This window comes from Vombatus ursinus, unplaced genomic scaffold, assembly GCF_900497805.2.
Source record: "Vombatus ursinus unplaced genomic scaffold, bare-nosed wombat genome assembly UNPS02009824.1, whole genome shotgun sequence".
Lineage (NCBI taxonomy): Eukaryota > Metazoa > Chordata > Mammalia > Diprotodontia > Vombatidae > Vombatus > Vombatus ursinus.
In genome coordinates, this window is record NW_020949602.1 from 9721575 (window position 1) to 9744488 (window position 22914).

At 45.9% G+C, this 22914-nt stretch overlaps 1 protein-coding gene across 6 annotated transcripts in view; it reads right to left on the reverse strand.

Moving 5' to 3' along the window:
- Nucleotides 1-1874, reverse strand: part of DOCK7 (dedicator of cytokinesis 7) — a 183281-nt gene extending 181407 nt beyond the window's left edge. For all 6 annotated transcript variants that reach the window (XM_027852763.1, XM_027852759.1, XM_027852758.1 and 3 more), the window contains exon 1: nucleotides 1820-1874. In XM_027852763.1, the coding sequence (XP_027708564.1) occupies nucleotides 1820-1857 (38 nt within the window). In that variant the 5' untranslated portion in view covers nucleotides 1858-1874. The remainder of the gene's footprint in view (nucleotides 1-1819) is intronic.
- Between the last annotated feature and the right edge of the window lie 21040 nt (nucleotides 1875-22914).

Below are 22914 nucleotides of genomic sequence, written 5' to 3' on the forward strand. Positions count from 1 at the left end.
TTTCTCCTCTCTGCCACTTGGACCACGTCCAGCTCCTGGCCACTCTCCTTTCAGGGCCAGCTCCCCTTCAGACCATCAGATGGCAGGACCTTGGGGTCACTCACTATGTGGTATGCCCTCCTCTGGAGCTCCCCTAACCCTCACAAAAGGCTCTCTGCTCTTGTCTCAAACACATTTGGGAATGTCCTTTATGAAAGAAAGATGCCCCAAACTAGAGCCCGGCTTTGCACATAGCAGGCACTAGATAAATGTTTGCCCAATTCCTGAAGCAGTCACCAGATCCCTAGGTAGCACTGAGGTTGCCACCACACACACAACCTGCTCTATTCACCTGCCTTCCTGGGGTTCCAGGGCACCCCACACCATCCACCAGGTCATGGGGGAGAGTCGGTAAACTCTGACTGGGCCTTGCCTCGGACGCTGGCCAGTTTATATGACCATAAGCAAGTTACTGACTCTCTATCACCCTTGGGAAGAAGTCCCCATGCGTGTCCTATCCAGCCTGCCTCCCCTGGTGCTGCTGCTCTCCAAAATGGCCCTTTATATGTAGGCTGTGCTCCTTCTGGCCCCCCACCTCCACCGCAGAGAATCCCCTCATCTCCTCCAAAGGCCAGTTAGGTGCCTTTCCATCACCTTGGTGCCCCTACACACTCCAGAGCTCTCTTGAAATTACCTGACACTGTAAACGTCTACATCAGTCAACTAGTACTCATTAAGCCCCTACTATATTTCAGGCACCCTGCTAAGCACTGGGGATACAAAGAATGGCCAGAGATGTCCCTGCCTTCAGGGAGCTCCCAGTCTAACGGGCAGAAAACAAGCAAACCAGCGGGCCCAAACAGCTGCACAGCCGAAAAATGGGAGATAATGAACAGAGGGATGGCACTAGAATGAAGAGGGGTTGGGAAAGGCTTCCTGTGGAAGAAGGATTTTAGCTGGGACTTGAAGGAGAAGGGAGAGCACTCCAGGCAGGGGGCACTGCCAGAGAAAAAGTCCAGAGTCGGGAGCCTGAGTAATGTGCTTCAGGAACAGCCAGGAGGTCAGTGCTCCTGAATCACAGAGACTGGAAGGTGGGAGGGGGGCAGGGGGTGAATGCCCCAGAGGATTTGTATTTGATTCTGAAGGCAACGGTGGGTAGAGGGGTGACACGGTCAGACCTGGGCTTTGGGACACCCACTTTGCCCCAGAGCGGAGGATGGACCCGAGCGAGGAGAGCCTGGGGCAGCGGACCCCCAGGAGCTACTGCCAGGGTGCAGGGGGCGAGGGTCTGCCCCGGGGCGGGTCTGGGGTCTCCCGGAGGTGAAGGCTCCCTCCAGGGATGCCGCTCGCAGCCGTCCAGACCCGCCCAGCCCCGGCAGCCCCGGTCGGCTCTGGACCCGAGCCCGCCCCGCCCACGCACCGACCCGCGGGTAACAAAGTATCCTCGCTGCGGTCAGGGCGCCGGGCCAGCGCCGTCTCGTGGGCTGCTCCCCCCCACCCCCCCGCGCTCCGCGGAGCCCCTCCCGCCTGCACCCGGAGCTGGAGGGGGGGGGCCTGCAGGCGACCCCGGCCAGGGACCCCCGCCCCTGGGGGGGGAGGGAGAGCAGGAAGAATGGGAGAGAAAGAGAAGGGGAGGGGGCGATGGAGACGGGGAGATGGAGGGGGAGGGGCGGCGGGGGGGTCCCGGGGGCGGGGCCCTCCCCCCCCCCCCCCCGCCGCCCCCCCCCCCGCGCCCCCCCCCCCCCCCCGGGCCCCCCCCCCCCGAGCAGCCGCCTCCCCCAGCCCGGGCGCCCCCGCCCCGGCCTCGGGCCGCGCCCTCCCGCTCTCGCGCTCGCGGTACCTGCTGATCTTCTGCGCGAAGGCTCGGCGCTCCGCCATGGCTGCGGCGCCCGGGGCCCGGCCGACTGGGACTGCGCGCCCCCGCCTCCGCCCCGCCGGGCGCGCGCCGCCACAGCGCCCCGCCCCCTCCCGCCGGGGCCGCGCGCTGCTCCGCCGGGATGCTCCCGCCGCGCAGGCGCGCCGCCCGACTCCCTCCTCCTCCCCCCCCCAGGCCGGAGGGCGGGGCCGCCGGGGCGCTCCCAGGCCGCGGGGCGTCGGAGCTCGAACCGGGAATGAATACACGCAGCTTTAAAGGAAGGGCGCTGCCCTCGGCCAGCTTCCAGTCCAGCCCACCGCGTCCGCACCCCTTCCCCGAGCCAGCGGGCACATGGGGCGGAGCGCTGTGCCGAGCGCTTCCCAGGAGATCCGCCCCCGCCTCTCCGAGGGGGAAACTGAGGCACGGGGGGAGGGGATGTGTGTGACCTGTCCTGCTTGACCAAGTGACCGACGGGGGCGCTATGTGTCAACGTGTCTCTACAGTGACCCCCCCAGAACCTGGGAACCCCGTGGGTGGGTGGGCGTGCCCTCAGGCCTTAGCCCGGTGCCAGGCTCTAACAGGGTGCTTGATGTTTGCTGGTGGATCAATTGGATTGAATTCAATTGGCCCAGAGATCCGATCCGCCTCACAAGCGGTTGTCCAGAAGCAATTTGGAACTGTGGCCAAAAATCCATTACAGTGTGAGTGCCCTTTAGCCGGGCAGTGATGTCCGGCTACACCTAGACCCCGGAGAGGGGCAAGGGCTGGCCGGCACAAAACGGAATTAAATGAGCCTGTCCCAGAAGCCTGCCTCGCATCCCAGTCATGCATGACCCCGGATCTCCCCGGATCTCAGCTTCCTCCTTAAGGTCTAAAGGAAATGGTCTTCCAAAGGATTGGACCCACTGAAATGAACGCCTCCTCCACGGGCCCCTCCCCCCCTCGGATTGGAGGGGGTGCAGAGTGGGCGTGGCTGAGCTCCTCCCGCGGCACCCACTTAAGGCTGGGGCCCAGGGTCTCCCACTTGCCTTGCCAGACTTTATCCGGCCCCTGTGCCAGGGACCGTTCCCCCTTCCCAGTTCTGTTTTTAAATCAATTTTTAAAAAAAAAAAAGTGTGTAAGATTACAAAGGAGTCAATTATGCTGAAATAGTTATCAAAATGACTTTAAAAGTTCACGGACTTCAGGTTAAGACCCTCAGCTCTCCACTCTGTGGTCCCTTTATGAGATGGAAACCACTTTGATTAGTTCTAGAAGGGAAAATTATGACTGGCTAACCAAACAGCTTAATGGGGTCTCCGGGGGCTTTGGAGCAGGAGGAAGTTCATGGGGTTGCTTGGTTTATCTGAGGGCTGGCCAAGCCTTGCTTGGCTCCGGGCAGTAGAGCCACAGACCCTTTTGCAGGATTCCGGAGGGCAGGGAAAGGATGCCGAAGTGAGCCGAAGTGGAGTTAGATCCCTCTCTCCCCCACGTCATTGGAGAGGCTGGATTGGTAGGAGGCTACAAATCCAACCAGAAGCAGAGAAAAAAGCCCATGGAAGACTGTAATTGGGCAGCATTTTCTGGTGTGTTTCCTTACGAATCAGACCAGGTTCTTGGTGAACCTTTTGAATACTTAAGTTCTGTTATCTGTCGAGTGACTGTACTTTATAAGTATGAAAGCTAGCATGAGCTGTGTAACTTTGCATCCTTAAATACAAGTCCCTCCCTAGCACTACACTTAGAACACTATAAAAGCTCATCTTGTTTTGTTTTGTTTTTTACTTTTAAGCAGACTTAGACTGCTTAAAAGTAAGCATGTAGTGTGGCGAATCTAGACAGCTAGTCTAAGAGCCTTATGGACTTAGGTCACAGAATTATCGAATCATAGAGAGTCAGAAGGGACCTCACTGGCGGTAGGTACACAGAAGAAGCCCCTAGTCTGATCTACCTCACAAGTGGTTGCCAGAAGCAATTTAGAACTATGGCCAGAAAGCTGCTAAACTTTGCATACTCTTTGACCCAGAAATAATGTAACTAGGTCTATACCCTAAAGAGCTTAAAGAAAGAGAAGGACTCACATGTACAACAATATTTACAGCAGCTCTTTTTGTTGTGGCAAAGAATTGCAAACTGAAGGGGTGCCCATCAATAGGGGAATGGCTGAACAAATTATGGTATATGAGGGTGATGGAATACTGTTGTGCTATAAGAAATGAAGAGGAAAGTCTCAGAGAAACCTGGGAAAGCTTGTTATGAAGTGATGCAGGGTGAAGTGAGAAGAATGAGAAGAAAGAGGAAAATTAATATTTGGCTTGTATTTATTACCAATATTTCTATGTGAATGCATTGGTTTCCCCAGACTTCAACCTCAGAAGGTCTGGCAGCTTTTCTGAAGGACATAATAGAATAAGGTAATTACTCCCATTCCTCAAAGGCATCTGCTCCTTAACTTAGCTTGGGCAGGGCTCCTTGCCTCTGTTTGTTGTTATTTTTGTTGTTGTTGTTCAAAGAGGACCAATGACATCACAGGGTGATGGCTTGACTCTGGGCTTGAATTGGATTTAAGTGAGGCACAGTTACACAAAGTCATTAGCCTCACTCTCTCTTCCAGAGACATCGAAGTCCAGTGGCAAGACGAAAATCAGGATGACTGGCAATGGCCTGGGATGCACTGGGTAACTTTGGCATCTTGGATGTTTGACCAAGTTCTAAGCTTTCCATGGAACTCAGAGCTCCTATTTTCTATTTACCCCAGAAGTCAGTTTGAGCCAAGGCCCTCCCTAGGGGATGCTCTTGTTTCCCTCCACCCACAGATGAAGTAATAGGAAGGAGCTGAGAACTGTCTTAGCCCACCTCTTCATTAAAGTGTCCACCAATCAAGATGTACTGTTAGGCCAATCAAAACAAAGGTATTAACCTAGGTATTAACCCCCCCCCACACACACACACACTTTTGGCACAAATGAAAACTAGCCAGTAAAACCACTTTGTTACCAGGCTGCATACCCCTGCTAACAGAGGATACAATAGTTATACAAGGACAACAACATTGTAAAGACAATCAACTTTGAAAGACTTAGTAACTCCAGTCAACATAATGACCAACTCCAGAAGACTCACGATAAGACATGCTACCCACCTCCAGATAGAGAGTCAATGGACTCAGCCTACAAGTCACAATTTATTGGATTTTTGCACATGGCCAATGAGGGGATTTGTTTTGGCTAAATGTGCATGTTTGTGACAGGTTTTGTTTTTTGTGCTTCCTCTTTGGGTGAGAGGAGAAAGGGAAAGAACTGAAAACAAAAATAAATTTGAATTTTGAATTTTGAAAAATAAAATAAAATTGGGGGGGGGGGGGTTGTCCAGCTTCTGCTTGAAGACTCCAAGGAAGAGAAACTGAGGGCTTCCTCAAATAGCTGTTTCACTTTTGAACAAGTTCTGCTTATTATAAAGTTGCTCCCGACAGCAAACCTCAATATGCTTATTTGTACCTTCTTCCCACAGCTCCTGGTTCTTCCCTCTGGAGACAGATAGAACAAGTCTAATCCATCCTCCTCCATGTGACAGCCCTTCAAATATGGATATTATGCCTCTCCCTCTCCCCCCAATCTTCTTTTCTCTAGGTTAAACATGCCAAGTTTTTAGACTGATCTCCAAATGTCATGGATGGATAACCCTTCACCATCTTGGTGGCCCTTCAGCTTATCAACGTTTTTCTTAAACCATGGTGTCAGCCCTGAGTGTGAGCTCTAGAGAAGGTGATGAGGGCAGAGGACAGTAGGACGGTGTCACCTCCTTGTTCCTGGAAACTACGCCCCTCTCAATACATTCCAGAAATGAGGAAAAGGTCTAGGAAAAGGTATGCAGACAGAAATTGAATTGTTAAGGTGTCTGACAAAAATGAGGCTCAGAGGAAGAAAAGGGGCTTAGGAACCATCTAGCCCAACCTCTTTCCTTTTGAGGTGTGGAGGAAATAGGCCCAGAGAGATTAAACAATAAGTAGCAGAGCTAAGATATGAACTCAGTTCTTCTGACTCTATTCAGGAGAACAATTGGAAGAGAGGATTTTATAAGGAACCTAAGATCTCTAAAGTTCCCTAGAGCTTTAAAATGAATTCTGTGGAAATTAGCCTGTTGAGAATCTGTTTTGCCAGAAAAGATGGATGAAAAACATTGAAGGAGAACTGATGGATCCCAGAATTCCATTCTGTAACATTTGGCAAACGTTGGGCAAGTAGATGTGCTGAAGGTGGTTTGGGGAATACAAAAACTCAGTGTCCTCAGCCTCTCCTGGGGAAATGCATCAGACAGAGAAATAAATGTCAATTCCAGTCCCAAATCATTGTCCATTTGCAGTATCTGTCCAAGAGACAGTTGCTGATGGATGAGCTCTGTAGGTTGTCAAACCAAATTCACAAAACAAGATGATTGGACCTAGAGAAGACACAAGGCCTCAGGGCTGGAAGAGACCTCAGGGGCCCTCTGGCCCTACCTACACCTGGCTGAGAATTCCCCTCTCCATTATACATGAGAGGTGGTAGAATCTGTAACTATTTAGTTCCTATGTAAGCAGTAAAAAAAGAGCTGAGGGAGGGCAAAGGGCGTTTCAGACAACAAATGGTAAGCCGCTTGAGGGCAGGGACTGGGCTGTTGTTGATTCTGGTTTTTGTGTTCCCGCTGCTTAGCTTGGTGCCCTCCAAGTGTTAGGCCCTAAATCAATGTTCCATTGAGTGGATTGATTTCCATTTCTGCCCATGATGGAGGTTCAGAACAGAGGGAAAAAGAGTCTCCTTCCTGCCTCTCTGCAGCTGTATTAAAAAGGGCGAGAGACAGAAAAACAACAAATTCATACTTTGAAAAGGGTGGTCTCGTTGGAACAACTGCTTTTCTAGCTGTAATTGCTGGGAAATTTTTTCCAAAAATGAGCTTAAATCTGCCGCTCTGTACCTTAAGATCACCAGATCGTAAATGTTGAGCTGGATGGGAACTCAGAGGTCATGGAGTCATGGGATCATGATTGATGTTTATATGTAGCACTTTATAAACATGACCTCATTTGATCCTCTCAACAGTCCTGGGAGGTAGGCACTATTATTATCCCCATTTTACAGTAGAGGAAATTGAGGCAAACAGAGGTGAAGTGAAAGCAGTCATATCCTAGCCCACGCTGGTGCTTGCAATCCCAGCAACACCAACCAACACTCCAGGCCATAAACTGATTAGGAGGATGCTTTATACTACAAGTCCACCCCCACCCAGTAGTCCTATGGATCTAGGACTCTGCACCCAAACTCTACACCCCAACCTGTCCTCACCCCTCATTTCCTGCACCTGTATTTACACTACAGCCACTAGTCTCTAGGAATACCCTCTCTTCCTCATCCCTCCCCCAATCCCTTCCTCACCCTGCCTCTGTATTCCTTTTATTTGGAGGAAGCAAAGGAAGCCAGAAGGTGGTGATGAGGAGGGAGAGTGTTCCAGGTATGGGAGATAGCCAGTAAAACCTCCTGGTATCCAGAGGTGGATTAGCCCATTCCATGACAAGCAAGGAAGCTTGCTGGATAAAGAACGGACCTCAGAGTCAGGAAGTCCTGACTTCAATTCTGGCCTCTAACACATACTCGCTGTGGGGCCCTTGGAATCACTTAACCTCTGACTGCCTGGTGCTAATCCCTAAGAAGGTCCATTCAGTAATGGTGGAAAAAGGCCCTCACTGGCAGCTCCCTGTAAATGAAATCAGACAAAAGAAAAAGTATTCTTGAAATGTTTTCTAAGAAAAGATTAGCCCATCTCTTTCTTCCAGGGTGACTTTGGTGGGGTAGGTAGTAAGTGTCCAATGATAGGCAGGCACCCTTCCAGTCCATTGTTCCATGAGTTTAACCAGAGGTCTTCTATGGGAATCCCCCTTATAATCCAACCAAAAGTTTATTACCAGTCTTTGTTAGCTTTGCCCGTGCAGCCACAGAGCCTCACACAATTGTTTTTACAGAAAACAGAAGAGTCTGTCTTGACAGGTGCCAGACAATTCTGAATCAAACCCAAGCTCTACTACAGACTGGTTCTAGTAAATCACCCAAGATCACTGAGACCCTATCTCTCAGCCTTCCAAATAAAGGCAATAAAACCTCTGGTGGATTTTGTGTGGAGTAAATAATTCTGCAAAGTAGAGGGAAGGTCATAAACACACACACACAGAGGTGCAGTGACATTATTAAAATCCTCTTAATGCAGAAAATGCACTTAGATGGCATTTTTACCCGCACGCTATTCCCTCTCTCTTATTTTTTTTTTTTTTTTTTTTGCTTAATGTGTCACTGACGCTCCCTTCTCCTTGGCATGTTTCCTAAGACCTATATTTCCCTGCTTCCAGCCATGTCTTCAATAGCTGCTCATGACTTGGAGATGACCCTGAGCTTTCAAAAACCATGGGCCATGAGATGCAAGCTCTGGTGGGTCCTGCCAAGTTAAACAAGCTTTGAATATAGCCTAAGTGTATCCTCTGATGAGTAGCACCACTAAACTCAGAGAGACTCTAAGGCAGTCAGCTGTAGGAGACTTAATTTCTCAGCTTAGCAGCCCACCAGGTCCACCTAATAAGGAAGGGAAGGATTGCCGTGTCAATGAGGGGAACACCCACACTAACAAAATCACAGCTGGAGTACAGTATATTCAGTGTAATTGTCTGACTTTGAGTGGTTAAAGCAGACAGTGAATCCCACTCAAAATTCAGAAACCTAAATTCTTTTTTTTAGGCAATTGGGGTTAAATGAAAGTGTCAAGGGTTTGAACTGAGGCCAGATTTGAACTCAGGTCCTCTTGTCTTCAGGGCCGGTGCTCTATCCGCTGCACCACTTAGCTGCCCCTAAAGACCTGAATTCTAATCTTGGATTAGCCACTAGCAATAACAATAGCATCAGCTCCTCTGTTACTTACTAGCTGTATGAACTTGAGCAAGTCACAGTCTTTCTAAGCCTCAGTTTCCTCATCTGAAAAAAGAGAAAACTAAACTAGATGGACTCTGAGGTCTCTTCCAGCCCTAGATCTAGGATGCCCTGGTGTGATAAGGCTTAAGAATCACCTTTGTCCCAATAACTGGCCAAGGGGAAGGTAACACCGACAAGCGCCCAATTCAGAGAAGTTAGGAGATTTGTACTTGGTCACATTGAGTAAGTCACAGAATAACAGAATCTGATCATTGGAAGAGAGCCCGGTGCCCATCTACGGTCATCCATGAAAGGATTCTCCACCGCAACGTACCTGAGAAGTGGTTCTCCAGCCTCTCCTTGAAGACATCCAGTGAGGGAGAACCCTCTCAAGACGGTGCATCGCACTTTTGGACAGCTCAGGCTGTCGGGAATGATTTTTCCCCATCATCGTCTAAATTGGTTTCTTTGCCACCCCCGTTCAGCTCCCAAAGTCATCTTCCCAAAGGGCTGACCAAGTCGCTCACCTACTAAACTAACTCCAGAGGTCCCCTACCATCTCCAGGATCAAATAGAAAATCCTTTGTTTGGCTTCGAAAGTCCTTTATAACCTGCCCTCGCTGCTGCCTTTTCAGTCTTCTTACATTTCCTCCCCTCCATTTAAATACTTTGTGATCCAGGCTTTTGGCTTTTTCTTAAACCAGACACTCAACCTCCGACTCTGTTCATTTTTACTGGCTGTCCTTCATGCCTGGAAGGCTCTCCTTCCCCATCTCTGCCTCTTGGCTTCCCTGGCTTCCCTGCCTTCCTTCAGGTTTCAGTTAAAGCCTCCCCTTCTATGAGAAGACTTTCCCAATGCCCCTTAAAGCTTACACCTCCCCTCTGAGATCACTGCCAGTTTACCTTGTATGTATGTCAAATGCATATAGTTACTGTCATGTTGCCTCCCCTATTAAAATGGGAGCTACTTGAGAGCAGGGGCTGTCTTTCCCTTTCTTTTTATCTTCAGAGCTTAGCACAGTGCCTGTCACACAGCAATAATCATAACTACTATTATAGCTAAGGTTTAGGGAGCTTTAGGGTATATGTGAGCTCATTTGATTCTCCCAACAATGCTAGTCGAGTCATCGATTCCAACTTCCTCTCACAGCTGTGGTTCTGTCTGGTGGCCAGGCAAGTGTCCAGCTCAAGCCTCCGGACTCCACATCCCAGGCTTTTCCCACCCTCCAGCACTTCCTCTCAAACTAGCTGCGTGACCTTGGGGGAGAAGACGTTAATTAGCATTAGTGTTTAGCGGTGCTTCTGCTCTTTTATTGTGGGTACTTACTAAATGCCACCTTTGTAAATATGTTCACTCCATTTGCTTCATCAAATATGAGAGCTGGGATTATTCTCTCTGAGCTCCTGCTCCCCTTGGTGCCATTGCTGATGAAACCCTGATGTTCTGCCTATGAGAACAGCTCCCCAGAATTATGACTATTACCCCCGGAAAGTTCTTGTCAAAGCACAAATGCTTTTTGACTCAAGCTGATTTTATTATGCAGCATTCAAATAATTGCATGGAAACACTAGTGCCCTCCCTCCCAAACTACTTTATGTTTAACTACTTTGTATATGTGTTTATTGATTTTATACTTGTGTTATATATACTTAGATATCTGCTACTTTTCTCCTCTATGAGAATGTAAACTTATAGAGTAGCGATTGTTTCATTCTTTGTACTTATATCCCTAGTGACTGGCACATAGTAGGTGCTTAAATACTTGTCAATTGATTGATTGTGTGATTAGTAGTTGGACTTGAAGGCAAAAGTACTGCTACAATGGACATATACCTCAACAAAGTCAAAGACAGTGTCTTTATGTGAGACAACTGGCATAATGGATAGAGTGATCTCCTTGAAACGATGAGCACTTGAGTTCAAATCCTGCCTCGGAAACTTACTAGCTGAGTGATAACAGGAGAGCCTTTTCAGCCCAACGGTCTCATTTTCCTCATCTACAAAATCAGAAGGTTGGATTTGATGACTTTTCAGGTCCCTTCCAACTCAAAATCTATGATCCTTCAATAAATGTTCCATATTCACCAACATATTTATCAGAATGCTTTTTATACCAGCAAGGAAGTGAAAATAGAGTAGATTCTCATTCCCTGGGGAATGGCTAAACAAACAGTGGTACATGAATATAACCAAATATAGGAAACAATGCCATAAGAAACAATGAACCTAAATAATTTCAAAAAGCGCTAGAAGACATGTACAAACTCATGTGCTGATGCAGAGGGAAGTGAAAACCAACAAAAAACATTGTACCCAATGACTACAATGATGGAAACAGAAAGAATAAACAAAGACAACAACTGAATGCTAGATTGTTATGATGACCCTGTTTGACTCCCCAAAAGAGATGGGAAAATACAACTCCCTTCTTTATTTGCATATGTGCAGGACTATGGATGTGGGGTATTGCATACACCACCATACTTTGTTGATATGTTGGTTAATTTTGCTGAACTAACAAGTGATAGCTACAAGGGATGGTTCTCTGGGTGGGGGGGAAGAGGGATAGATAGATAGATAGACACACAGACAGACAGACAGACAGACAGACAGACAGATAGATAGATAGATAGATAGACAGACAGACATGAATGGATGGATGGATAGAGAGACATAGGGGAGGGAGAAAGAGAGAGAGAGAGAAAGAGAGAGGAATGAAATTGGAGAGGGTGGTCAGCAAGGAAATTTTGGGTCTAGATATCAATGAGAGGGGTCAATATGGTAAGGGAATATGGATATAGGAAGGAAACATCCTATAATTGAGGCAATGATTTTTAAAAAAATGTATTGATGTCTTTTTTTTAACATCATCTTTATTTCCAGATACTTCCTTCCTCCTTGTGCCTCAAAAGAGCCATAGTAACAAAGAATAAATAATAATAATAAAAAAGATGAGGAAAAAGAAGTCAGCAAAACTAACAAGCATATCCCATTTCATATTGCTGGCCCCTCAACTCTGAAAGGAAGAGAGGGAAGTGCATATTTTGAAATATTACTGAAAAAGAAGTCACCCTCTGGAAAAGATAATAGAAACAACAATAATAAAAACTGAGTTTCTAAAAGTTAAATTTTTTTTAATGCCTGCAGATCAATTTCCAGGTACTTTGTCCCTGTAGTCTTACCACAAATCTATGAGGGAAGGACTATAGGTATTATTCCCATTTTACAAATGAGGAAAATGAGGCTTAGAAAGGGTTAAACAATTTGCCCATGATCACACAGGCATTGACTATCAGGCAGGAATCTGGATTTAATTTTAACATCCTATTTTCTAGTCAAGGCTCAGGAAGGGATTGAAAAGACTCAGGTCATAGGTGATGGGTTCATTAGGGCCCCATACATAAGGAGAGATGAGAGATCGATGGTAGGCTAGATAGCTATGAAAAAGGACCAGAATTTAAGAATATTTCAAAGAATCAAGCTGAATAAATTGACATAGTACATTTTTTGTTATTCACAAGGCAAGGAAAATAGAGATTGGATGAAAATTTTCATTCAAAGTAAAATTATAATGAAACTTTTTGCATCAGTTGACATGACTGCACCTTCTAGTGTTAATGAATCTATCACCATGTTGCACCACGCACCCTCCCCTCCCCCAAGCAGATAGGAATAGGACTTCCAAAACATGGATTTTTTTAAAGACAGAATCCCAGCTATCCAGGGACAGGGAATGTCCTATCCCATAATATTTTAATACAACTGTTAGGGTTTCCTATCTCATAGCCACATAGTTTTATTGATCTGAGGACTACTAGTTTGAGTAAAATCCAAGAGGCAGATGTGGGCAAAATATTTGCCCAAGTAAGAATATCATACCTACCACTGTGTGTAATTTCCTTTCTTAATTTCTGCTGTGAATACTGCCTGCATTCAGAAGACAGGAAGAGGGAAAGAGATGCCTCCAAATACTCTGACCTGAATACCTGGACCCACACATGCTAAGATGCATTTTCCCCTATCAGAAGTCCTTGAATGCACCTACTGTCTTTGTTTGTTTGTATCTGTATCCCCTGTACTTAGCACAGTGCTTGGCACATAGTCAACATTTAATAAATTCTTGTTGACTTGACTTTCCTGATTCCCCCATGTTATACATACCATGTCCTTGAATTTACTCTGTTTATTAGTCTTATACGTAAACTTGCTGTTTTCTCCCTGGTAGGATGTGTCTTACTTTTTTTTTTTTTTTTTGAGGCAACTGGGGTGAAATGACTTGCCCAGAGTCACACAGCTAACAAGTGTCTGGGTCTGAATTTGAACTCAGGTCCTCCTGACTTCAAGGCCAGAGCTCTGTCAGAATATAAGTTTCTTGAGGGCAGGAACTTGGCACAGTGCTTGACACATTTCTTGTTCCATACATTTAGAATTGGAAGGAACCTCAAAGATTTTCTAGCCCAATTTTTATTGGTGTTTATTATAGTGTTTATTATGGTGTTTATAGGCCGTTTTTATTGGTGTTGTTGCTTAGGAAGTGCATTCCGGGAATGTGCAAATGGAGGAAAATGGAGGAAAGATGGTTTTCTGCCTAATCCTAAGAGCCTGCTCACATAGATGCTTCCGGATGTAAACTTCCAAGGTAGTTGACGGGTGTCTGGGTAACCGATAGCACGGTCTAAATGAGACCCATTAACTCGCCTTTCTCTGGGGTAATAGATCGCCGGCTATCACCTTCAGGTGCCTTTCATTTGTTTGATCCAAATGTGAGAATCTCTAAACCCAAAGAGCCTTAGCAAGGAATACAAGAAAAATAATAAAAATATGTCAGTCATGTTTTCAGAACTCTGTTATACTCACACCTACGCACCCACATACATACTCAGGCACTTGAGCCCGCGCGCACACACGCCCAATGCTAGGTGCTACTGGTGCAAAGACAAAAAGGAACTGTTCCCAGCTCCCAATGCAGAAAAAAATCACGGGGAAAAAGAGTTTAGTGATGGGAAAGAAGAAGAGGGTGGGTCGAGAGAGGCCTCTCTGGGACTTACTGAACGGTCTTGGACAAACCACTGCACTTCACAAATCACTCGCCCACTCGTCACATGCCTGGGCCTCAGTTTCTTCATCTGTAAAATGAGGGCTTTGGATCATGGGGCCTCCAAGGCCCCTTCTAACTCCAGAGCTATGATCCTACAAACATGTACACAGATGAGTCAATACAGAATACATGCACAGCAGAAAACAAAGTTAGATTGTTGAGGTGGACGACACTGGTTGTTAAGGCCCGGTGGAAAAGGTGGCAAAGTCTTGAGATGGGTCAGGAAAGAAGCTAGGGTCCCTACGAGACAGAGGGGAGGAAGGAGAGCAGCCTGGGCATGGGGGACCAGCTGAACAAAGGCTGAGAGATACTGATGGAAGGGTGAATAAAGGCAACAGCAGGCTAGCGAGAGAGGCTCTTTGGCTGTACATCTTGGAACACCATGATTCCTGAGAAAGCAAAATCGCAAATGACCCAAAAGGCTAATTTGCATGTGTCACCCTCACCAGTCAGTCAATAGACATTTAGTAAGCACCTTCTATGTGCCAGGCACTGAGCTAAGGCTGGGGATACAAACAAAGGCAAAAGATGGTCCCTGCCCTCAGGGAGCTTACAGTCTAGTGGAGGAAACAACACATAAAAGGATATTGAAAAGGTACCTGGAACAGGGACATGTTAAAACTGTTCGGGCAGGTAGTGCCTGGGGTCTCTCCTTCAGCACAGGATCCAGGAGGAAGTGCCTTTGTCCAACCTCTGCGCTCTCCAGTTTGAGGGAGGGAGGGACCTGGGGTAGGGGGTGCTGAGGAGAAGTCACCTTCAGAATTGATTTGATTTTGCAGGAAGATGAGTTTCTGGAGCCATTGATGAAGCCCAGGAGAGCAGCCTGCTGGGAGATTGGATGGTGAGCTCCTGGAGAGAAGGGATTGTTTTTGTCTTTGTTTCTCTAGTGCCTAGCCCAGGGTCTATCCTATACAGAGTAGGCATTTAATAAATGCTTCTTATCTTGACCCAGAGGAAGCCAGGAGTACATATTCTATCATCAGGGAAAAAGAGAGTGCAAAAAGGGGTGTAAAAGACATTGTCAAGGACTTTGGGTTGGAAAAGGAGGAGAGCATGTGAATATTTAGAGAGGAAGAAGGAAGAAGAACAATGGGTAACCTGCATTAGTATCCTCAAATTATCACGACCTCTAGTCCGTTGAGTAAACCTCCCGGGAGATGTTCAGGACTCGCAAGGGAAGGGCAGGCATGGGGTCTGTGTCTTTCCCTGGGTCTCTTCCCGTCCTGACTAACTATAAGGAATAAGGAAGAATAAGAAATAAAGAATAAGGAAGCTCTTATTCCTATCAAAGTCTTTTTTTCTGGGAGGAACCAAAGGAGATAAATAGTGTATCAAAATCCTAGACTTCTTCATCCAACCTCTCCCTCCCCTCCTCCCACAGGCAGGTCACATTCCTAGAACAGGGTTAACTACAGCTCCCTCTCAGGATCCTAGGGGGTACCCTTGAAGGCTTGGGATGATTCTGTAATGCCATCAGCTCAAGCCCCCCTTCTGGCGTGTTCTCCCCCAGATCAATCACCAGTTACACTTAGTATCTATCTTATATCAGAGATATTTTCCAGTGATTAGCACTCTAGTATCATTCAACAACTAACACCAATTTGCATTTACAAATGGATATTTACTAAGAAGATACAGTGACATCAGAAGTACAAACATTCCCCCCTCAACATCTGGGGATACACTCTCTCCGTGCCATCTTTGGGATGGCTTTTCTCTTGGGCTGCCTGCATCCACCCCTATGCCGGGTCAATCACCAGGCTCTGCTACTTGCAAAAATCTGGCATAAATACCTTTTCTGGCACCTTTGGTGGCTCACTCCCTGGATCATTCGGATCTCACAAGGTCAAAGCCTAGACAGAGGTTCCTCCAACTAAGGGAAGGATAGGAAAAATGTAAAGAAGCCAAGAACAGAGTCATCTTCAAAGACCACACGACATGCAGGTATTTGCTATGCAGAGAGTTATGGCGCGTCGTCCTCTTTGAACCAGTCAGGAAAGGAAAAGGTCCAAATGGCCTGGGGAGTGCCTTTTGTGAACAGTCAGCCAACTGAAAGGCTCCCTTTCTTGTCTTGGTAACCAGATCAGAATCAGTACTTGAACATGCTTTGAAGTCCGTGTGGGGAGAATGCTGAGAATGCTCAGAAAGACTGGGTTTGCTGACTGGTCCTTTTTCCATTGGGGAAAACATGGCATCAGTTGTAATAGGCCTTATCATCTCACTTATATTTTAAAGAAACTCTTGTATCATCAAATTTAAGAAGATGACATCATTTCAAATGACAAATTTATTTATTAACTAATCTCCAATCAAGTGGCAGAACCAGGGTTCAAGCCTAGGCCTTCTGATTCCCAGGTGAGTGTTCTAATTGTTGACTGAAGAAGCTCACTAAGAAGACATTTCAATATAAACCTTTAGAAAGTCCTGGTTGATTAGCATATCATAGGATCATAGATCTTACACTGAAAGGGACCTTAGAGGACATCTGATCTACCTCCTTATTTTACAGCCAAAGAAACTGAGGCCAGGCTTCTAACATAGGCAGTGTCAGAGGTGGGATTTGATCCGGGGTCTTCTTGACTCCAAAGTCAATGATCTCCCCTATGTAACATATAAAGTGCTGTCTTTCTAATTCTCTGCAGGAAACCTATTTGCAGCAAATACTTGGGTTCTTTGCTAACTAGAAGACTGCTGTCCCATAGGCTGACCACAGAGGAGTCCACCCACCACACTGGAGGCCATCCTCATCTTTCTTTCTTTTTTTTTTTTAAGGCAATTGGGGTTATGTGACTTGCCCAGAGTCTCACAGCTAGTAAGTGTCAAGTATTTGGTCTGAGGCCAGATTTGAACTCAAGTCCTCCTGACTTCAGGGCCTGGTGCTCTATCCACTGTGCCACCTAGCTGCCCCCTCATCTTTTTTTTTAATCATAAAGTCTGAGACATCTCTCCACATTTTTGGTACCTTTAGATAGACTGTGAATGAATGCCTCAGTGCTCTCACAACTATGCTACCTTCAGAATGGATCTCCTCTATATAATTATGGTCCCACATGGCAACTTTCCCCATCTTTGTTTTCTTTGATGCTATTTCTAACTCCTATAAGCACATCCAGGGCTGCCATAGTAGATTCCAAATGTGGGACACTAACCTTGTTGATGAAGAGAGTTCACTATAAAAATCTTTGCAGATCTTTCCATCTTCATCTTTTTAGATGTCCTCTTCCCAATTTCATCTTTAAATACACTCAGTTGAGTTTCTCTGAACTAGTTTCCCCCCTTTCCTGTTTCTGTTTTATGAGGTAAAATGACTCATAATCTTCCACTATCATTCTCTATAAAATTTTAGAAACAAGTTTATGTTCTAAATCTATGTTGACCTTGCTTGGCTTTTTTTTTTTTGCTTCTAAGTCAATGAAGTCTTTGCTGATTAAGATATTTTAGGCTCTTTTTGTTCTCATCCTGACATTTGATTTACAGGAGTTAAAGTTTCATGTGAAATTTTCTAATCTTGATCTGCATCCTTTCTTCCATCTGTATCCCATTTTTTGGCATCAGTAACTCATTGAAATTTCAGTAGGTCGGGTTGACAATATTTTAATTTCATGCTTTTCTCATTTCTACGCTTTCTTCTAGCTCTGTACTAATTTTGATCTTTGTTCTAACAAATCTGCAGATAGGGCTGAATTCAAGTTCCTAATACCATTTCTCAGGCTGAGATGTGAGCAAGTCCATTGTTTAAAAAGGAAACATTTGCACTTCAAGTATGGGAAATCACCAAACAATTAACTTCCGTGGAACATGTCTACTCCGGTTCAAGCGAGTTTCTTTGTTTCATGTCAGGCTATTGAGGAAATGTTTTGCAGGCAGAGATACTGGCTGTAATGTCACCCTGGAATCCTTTCAAATAAATGGAATCAGCTGTGAGACATCAGCCATCATATTTATATTTATATCTGTGTCCAAACTCTCTTTAAGGTGGCCCGTGCAGTCATTTTTTTCAGTACTCATCATGGGGCAGGCAGGCTAGCTTGGCTGGAGCAGCAGGGCACCCTGAGGAAGAGATAGGAGGCAGCAAGTACCAGGCAAGTCAGACCACTATTGCCACCTGGATCACTACCTCCCCTTAGACCCCAGTGCAGACAGCCCAGGACCCTGAACCCAAGAGCTTTGGGAATAGCAGTGCCCCCCAGTCCATAAGACCCACTTTCAGCCCAGTCCAGCCCCCGTAGCCATCACTGAGGGGGGAGGTCATTGTGGGAGGGGGGCCCACCTTCCTCATCACCAACAACAATTGCTGACCAAGTGCCATCAACAGGCAGATGGGCACAGGAGCCCTGGGAGTGACAGCCCGCCCCCCACACCACCAGTCTTAATTCAATCCCAGACTTCACAACCATCATTTGGGGAAGCTCCTGCTGTGAAGAAGGATCCAGTGAACCCCAGGAACTGCCACACCCAGGGCAGGCAGGCTAACCTAGCTGAAACATCAAGGCACCCTGAGGGGAAGACCCGAGGCAGCATGGGCCAGTCAAGTCAGACCACTACTACCACTGTCTACATATCTCTCCTCAGACCCTGATGGAAACAGCCCAGGACCCTGAACCCAAGAGCCTTGGAAAGAAGAGATGCTTCCAGCCCAGTGACCTCAGCCTTCATCCTGGGAAACAGTCCCCACAGAGATGCTGCCTGGTCACTGCTCCTGCAGAGACTGCAGCCACAGCTACTGGAAATCCAGAGAGGAAAGCTCTTGACACCAAAGTCCTCGGCCCTATCCAATGGTTCCGCCTCAGAAACAGATGATTTTATCAGTAGAAATCACTTTAAAGAAGAAGCCTGACCATCTGCTTTGCTGCTGCCCCAAAGGACTATGGGACTTCTCCATCTGACTTGCAGCTGAAACCTTCCCCTGGTGTAGTCTCCCCTGTTAAAATGTGAACTCCCCGAGGGTAGGGACTGCCTGACTTCTCTTTTTGTGTCCCCAGCTCTCAGTACTGTGCTTGGCACATACTAAGTACTTAATAAATACTTTTTCATTCATTCATTCATTCCTCGGCTCATCCTCCTTCATTTCAAATATCATTTTCTCTTTTGGACATTTAAAGCCCTTCACAACCTAGACCCACCTTACCTCTCCAGCCTCTGCCCAGCCACAAGGGCCTTGTGGGCTGTTTCTCATATATGACTCTCCCTCTCTGGTCTCTCGTCCTATATACTGGCTATTCCCCATGCCTAGAATGTCCTCCCTCTTTGCTCCTGACTCTTCTAATTCCTTCTTTCCTTCAAAACTCAGTTCAAGGGTGACCTTCTACACAGTCTTTCCTGAACCTCATGGCTGCTAGTGCCCCCCCCACATTAACTTGCATTTATTTTGTGTATACTTACATTGCAGAGGCTGAATTTGCCTGGGGGGGGGGCATTCTAGGGAGTATTCAGAGCTTCCTTGGAAACTTCTGGGACTCTGAGGACATGGTGACTCATTGCTTGGGCCTTTTGGAAATGACTAACTTCCTGGCTGCCATCTGCCATATGAAAGGATTTGCTGTTTTGATATGGAGGGGTAACTCCTGAGTGGTCCCTTGGTCAACCTTCCTCTCCACTCAACGCACACCTCGAGGCAGAGGAGTGGGTCCTGTGTCATCTAGAAGAGAGCATCTCCTTCCTCACTTCCATTGTCTGGTTTCCTCAACTCTCTTCAAGACTTATGTAAAATTGGGGCAGCTAGGTGATGCAGTGGGTAGAGCACAGGCCCTGGAGTTAGGAGGACATGAGTTCAAATCTAGCCCCAAATACTTACTGGCTATGTGACCCCAGGCAAGTCACTTAACCCCAATTCCTCAAAAAAAAAAAGACATATAAAATTCTATTTTCTGCAATAAGCCTCTCTCATTTTAATGCTGGTGCTTTTCACCTGAAATTACCTCCTATTACTCTGTGTATATCTTATATGTACAAGGCTGTTTGCATATTGCCTCCCTCATTACACTGTGAGCTCCCTGTTTTCACCTTTTTTCAATGTTCAAAACATTAAAATGCAAAGATAGTGAGGAGCATGTGTAGAAAACCCATGTGGCAAAGAGGCAAACGGTTCCTAGAAGTCCCTTTTCCCCTTCTTAGAGTCCTTAGGAAGTTACCTGGAGGTATAGCCCTCTGCCAGCCTCTGAGGCTCTACGTGCCAGGATAAGAGAACATAGTACCCAAGCTAGCCTCTTTATTTCTCTCTGCCATGAATAGCCATGTTCCCTGAAGCTGCCTTTCCTTGGGGGATAATCACGCTCAGCCAGATGTCTTGTATCCAACTGGTCCAGTCCCTCCAGTAACATGGCCAAAGATGAGAGGAGGTCTCCTTCCCCTTCTGTCTCACTCCTCACTATCTCAAGAGCAATTCCCTTTCAGGGGCTTGGCTCTGTCTCTCTCACTGGAATCTTTAACACTACAGCTAGGTACTAATTAATGTGAATAATGACTCCCCTGAAGTGGTCACATGTAATCAAATTCACACTATTCAAAGGATGTTGTGGTTGAGTCATTTCAGTCCTGTCTGACTCTCTGTGACTCCATTTGTGGTTTTCTTGGCAGAGATACTAGAGTGGTTTGCCATTTCCTTCTCTTGCCCATTTTACAGATAGGGAAACTGAGGCATACAGGGTTAAGTGACTTGCCCAGGGTCGAACAGCTAATAAATGTCTGAGGCCACATTTGAATTCGGGAAGATGAGTCTTCTGACTCCAGGCCTGATGCTGTGTGCACTATGGCTCCCCCTAGCAGTCCCTTATTCAAAGTTAGAACTATATAAAATAGGGTCATTAGGTCCAGCCCAATGGGAAATAGGCAGTGTGACCACATGAGGGGATTTATTATTTGCACTAGTTGACTTAATTGTAGAACTCTTCCATCACCAGACAAGACCACTGCTTGACTTACAAACTTTGAACTGGTTTGCTTGTTTGTTTTATACAGACCTTTCTTACCTAGCCTTAATCACAGAATGGTCATTGCCTCAGTCAAACCTGAGACCTTTGAAAAACCTTAGCTTGAAAAGGCCAAGGTTCCCCACTGCAACCTAGGTCATCTCCAGTTGTCCTGATCCATACCTGACCACTGGACCTAGATGGCTCCAGAGAGAAAGTGAGGCTGGTGATTTTGCACAGCCCTCCCTCACTTAAATCCAATTCACTTGCATGTCCTGGTATCACCTTCCTGATGTCATGGTCCTCTTCGAGAACGAAGGACAAACAACAATATAGCCCAAGAGATGTAATTTGGTCTCTTTCATTAATTACAAGATGTTTCCTATGCGGCATCATCTGCTTATCTTTCAATAACCAAAACCCTTTCATTCTCTCTCAAAGTATCAATTTATTCACCTATGCTATACACTTTCATGCAATAAAGATGTGGTCGTATTTATGTGGCTACATTAATGTACACGTTCCCCCTTAGACTTGGAATGCCAACCCTTTTATTTTCCTGTTGAGTTGCTAAACCATTCTTTTTAGTCCAACTCAAATTGTACCTACTTCATGATCCCTTTCACCTCTAGACTTCATATAACCCTCTCTATTGTTTTGTAATTACAAAAGATCATGCATTCTAGTTATTGGTATTGGTAACTTATCTTTTCAGTAGACTGTAAGTTTCATGGGATTAGGGACCATGTCCCTGGGTGCCTAGCAGAGCTCTGGACACTGAAGGTACTAATAGATGCTTCCATGTATAATGTAAACATTTTTTAATTTATATAGAAAAGAGGAAAGAAAAAAAAAGGCCCCACCTTGAAGGACCTGAGCTTAGATTCATATTTAAGAGTCTTCACATTTATTCTAGTTGCTAGTACTGCTCTTCAAAAACTGTTCAGTTATTCAGTCATGTCTGACTCTTCCTGACCCCATGGACCTTAGCACACCAGGACCTTCTATCCTTCACTATCTCTCTAAGTCTGTCCAAGTTCACATTCATTGTCTCTACGATACTAGCCATCCATCTCATCCTCTGCCATCCATCCCCTTTTCTTTTGCCTTCAATCTTTCCCAACATCAGGGTCTTTTCCAATGAGTCCCAACTTCCCACTATGTGGCCAAAGTATTTAAGCTTCAGCTTCAGTATTTGACCTTCCAGTGAGTAACCTGAATGAATTTTTTTAAGTATTGACTGATTTGATCTCCCTGCTGTCCAAGGGACTCTGAAAAATCTTTTCCAGCACCACAATTCAAAAGCATCAATTCTGCAGCGCTTAGCTTTCCTTATAGTCCAACTCTCACAACCATGCGTTACTACTGGAAAAACCATAGCTTTGACTATGTGGACCTTTGTTGGCAAGGGGAGGTCTCTGGTTTTTAGTCTGCTGTCCAGATTTGCCATAGCTTTCCTTCCAAGGAGCAAGTGTCTTGTAATTTCATAACTGTAGTTGCTGTCTTCACTGAGCTTTGAGCCCAAGAATGTAAAATCTGACGGTGTTTCCATCTCTTCTTCATCTGTTTACCAGGAAGTGATGGGACCAGTTGCCAAGATCTTTGTTTTTCTGATTCAAAGCTGCAAGCCAGCTTTTATACTCTCCTCTTTCACCCCCATCAAGAGGCTTCCTAATTCCTCTTCACTTTCAGCTCACGTGTGTGCTTGTCTACCCTCAATAGAACATAAGCTCCTTGAGGGCAGGGACTGTTTAATTTCTGTCTTCAGTATCCTCATCTCCTAGCCTAGTGCTCAGCACTAATAGGTGCTTAATAAATGCTTGATTAATTTAACAAACCAGTTGAAAAATATATTGCTCTCGTTTGTGGCCTTTTCATTTATTTCCTCTTCTTTTGAAACAGTAACTAGCATTTATATAGCTCTAAGGGTTTGGAAGCCTTTACCTATGTTAACTCATTTGATCCTCTCAAATTTATTAAAGACTGATTCACTCCTAGTTTACATTTTTTGAGGCAGCTCAGATAGAGTTCTAGACTTGGAGTCAGGAAGTCTTGAGTTTGAGTTTGAATCTGGCCTCAGACAATTCCTAGCTCTGTCACCCTAGGCAAGTCACTTAACCTCTCCCAGACTCAATTTCCTGTTTGTAAAATGGGGATAATAATAG